The sequence below is a fragment of the Lissotriton vulgaris genome, chromosome 1_1 (assembly GCF_964263255.1).
Source record: "Lissotriton vulgaris chromosome 1_1, aLisVul1.2, whole genome shotgun sequence".
Taxonomy (NCBI): Eukaryota; Metazoa; Chordata; class Amphibia; order Caudata; family Salamandridae; genus Lissotriton; species Lissotriton vulgaris.
The window spans coordinates 65678470-65681170 of NC_141685.1; the positions used below are offsets into that span (position 1 = coordinate 65678470).

The 2701-nt window shown below is 40.1% G+C and overlaps 1 protein-coding gene across 1 annotated transcript; it reads left to right on the plus strand.

The window, feature by feature from the left end:
• The first annotated feature begins 388 nt into the window (after positions 1–388).
• On the plus strand, positions 389–2323 carry LOC147737310 (uncharacterized). The gene has a single exon (XM_086923495.1). The coding sequence runs from the start codon at positions 389–391 to the stop codon at positions 2321–2323; it is 1935 nt and encodes a 644-aa protein (XP_086779621.1).
• Positions 2324–2701: the final 378 nt, after the last annotated feature.

Below are 2701 nucleotides of genomic sequence, written 5' to 3' on the forward strand. Positions count from 1 at the left end.
CCAGACATAATTTGCTCAATTCAAGTGTTAAAAAGATTACACACAATTTCTTTTAGAGATAAATGCTGAACATTATCTAAACAAGCCTAACTCTAAAATCGGGTTCACTCTTAATGTGGCATATAAGCAAGAGAAAACTAAACGTAGAGATATTAACTCTAGGAATACACCTTATAAAAACACGGACTGTGAGAACAAGTTCAGTGTTCAAAACCGCCTCAATCAAGGCAAAATAACCTAAGTCGGGGGAAAAAGTTACATGTGCCAAAAAAGATACAGCCATAAATCTTATCTCACAGAATTTGACACAATGCACACTGGGGGAAACCACTCTCAGTGCAAAGTATGCCAAAAAAGTTTCAGGCGTAAATCTTATCTCACTGTGCATATGAGAATCCACACTGGAGAAAAACCTTATCAGTGCTCTGAATGCCAGAAAAGGTTTAGTGTCAAAGCGAGTCTATATCTACATGCATTAACCCACTCTGGGGAAAAACCTTACCAGTGCGCTGAATGCCCGAAAAGTTTCGCCCGTAAATCGAAACTCGCTGAACATATGAGAATCCACTCTGGAGAAAAACCTTTTCAGTGCGCTGAATGCCAGAAATGTTTCAGTGACAGAAGAGGACTTACTATACATACAAGGACCCACACTGGGGAAAAACCTTACCAGTGCTCTGAATGCCAGAAATGTTTCAGTGACAAAAGAAGACTTACTGAACATACAAGGACCCACACTGGGGAAAAACCTTACCAGTGCTCTGAATGCCAGGAAAGGTTTTGTAACAAACAAAGCCTTTCTCAACATGCAATAACCCATTCTGTGGAACAACCTTATCAGTGCTCTGAATGCCCGAAAGTTTTCAGTGTAAAACGTATTCTCACACAGCATACAAAGATCCACACTGGGGCAAAACGTTATCAGTGCTCTGAATGCCACAAATGTTTCAGTGAAAAAAAGAGTCTCACTCGGCATACAAGAACCCACACTGGGGAAAAACCTTATCAGTGCTCTGAATGCCAGAAATGTTTCAATTACAAAAACAGTCTCACTCATCATATAAGAACCCACACTGGGGAACAACCTTATCAGTGCTCTGAATGCCCGAAAGTTTTCAGTGTAAAACGTATTCTCACACAGCATACAAAGATCCACACTGGGGCAAAACGTTATCAGTGCTCTGAATGCCACAAATGTTTCAGTGAAAAAAAGAGTCTCACTCGGCATACAAGAACCCACACTGGGGAAAAACCTTATCAGTGCTCTGAATGCCAGAAATGTTTCAATTACAAAAACAGTCTCACTCATCATATAAGAACCCACACTGGGGAGAAACCTTATCAGTGCTCTGAATGCCAGGAAAGGTTTTGTAACAAACGACGTCTTTCTCAACATGCAATAACCCATTCTGTGGAACAACCTTATCAATGCTCTGAATGCCAGAAATGTTTCAGTGTAAAAAGTAGACTCACACGGCACATACGAATCCACACTGGGGAAAAACCTTATCAGTGCTCTGAATGCCAGAAATGTTTCAGTGTACGAAGTAGACTCACACGGCACATAAGAATCCACACTGGGGAAAAACCTTATCAGTGCTCTGAATGCCAGAAATGTTTCAGTTTAAAAAGTAGACTCACACAGCATACAAAGATCCACACTGGGGAAAAACCTTATCAGTGCTCTGAATGCCAGAAACGTTTCACTGACAAAAGAACTCTTTCTCAACATACAATAACCCACACTGGGGAAAAACCTTATCCATGCTCTGAATGTCAGAAATGTTTCAGAGACAAACTCAGTCTCACTCAGCATATAAGAACCCACACTGGGGAAAAACCTTATCAGTGCTCTAAATGCCCAAAAGATTTCAAACTTAAATCACTTCTAACTGCACATGTGAGAGTCCACACGGGCGAAAAACCTTATCAGTGCTCTGAATGCCCAAAAGATTTCACACTTAAATCACTTCTAACTGGGCATGTGAGATTCCACACTGGGGAAAAACCTTATCAGTGCACTGAATGTGACAAATGTTTCAGGGTAAAAAGCAATCTCACTCAGCATATAAGAACCCACACTGGGGAAAAACCTTATCAGTGCTCTGAATGCCAAAAATGTTTTGGGCAAAAAAACAATCTCATTAATCATATAAGAACCCACACTGGGGAAAAACCATATCAGTGCTCTGAATGCCAAAAATATTTCTGCCAAAAAAACAATCTCATTAATCATATAAGAACCCACACTGGGGAAAAACCATATAGGTGCTCGAATGCCAGATATGTTTCAGTAAAAAAGGCAGTCTCACTTACCATATAAGAACCCACACTGGGGAAATACCTTATCAGTGCTCCAAATGCCAAAAATGTTTCAGCCTTAAATGTAATCTCACTAAACATATGAGAATCCATACTGGAGAAGAAAATTATCAGTGCTCTAATTGTCAGAAAAGATTCAGAGGTAGAGATCATTTCAAGCGCCATAAGAAAACACACCATCAAAATATTTTAGTGCCAGAAAAGCATCAGTTTTAAACACAATCTCCCTCTACATGAGCAGACGCACACAGGGGAAAAACATTACCAATGCTGTGAATGCCAGAAATTCCTATCTGATAGGCACAGCCTCACTAATCATAAGCGATTCTCCATACTGATGAAAAACTTTATGAGTGTTCTGAATGCCAGAAGAGCTGTA

Coding starts and splice junctions, on each gene's coding strand:
- LOC147737310 (XM_086923495.1), top strand. CDS start 389: ATGAGAATCCACACTGGAGAAAAACCTTATCAGTGCTCTGAATGCCAG.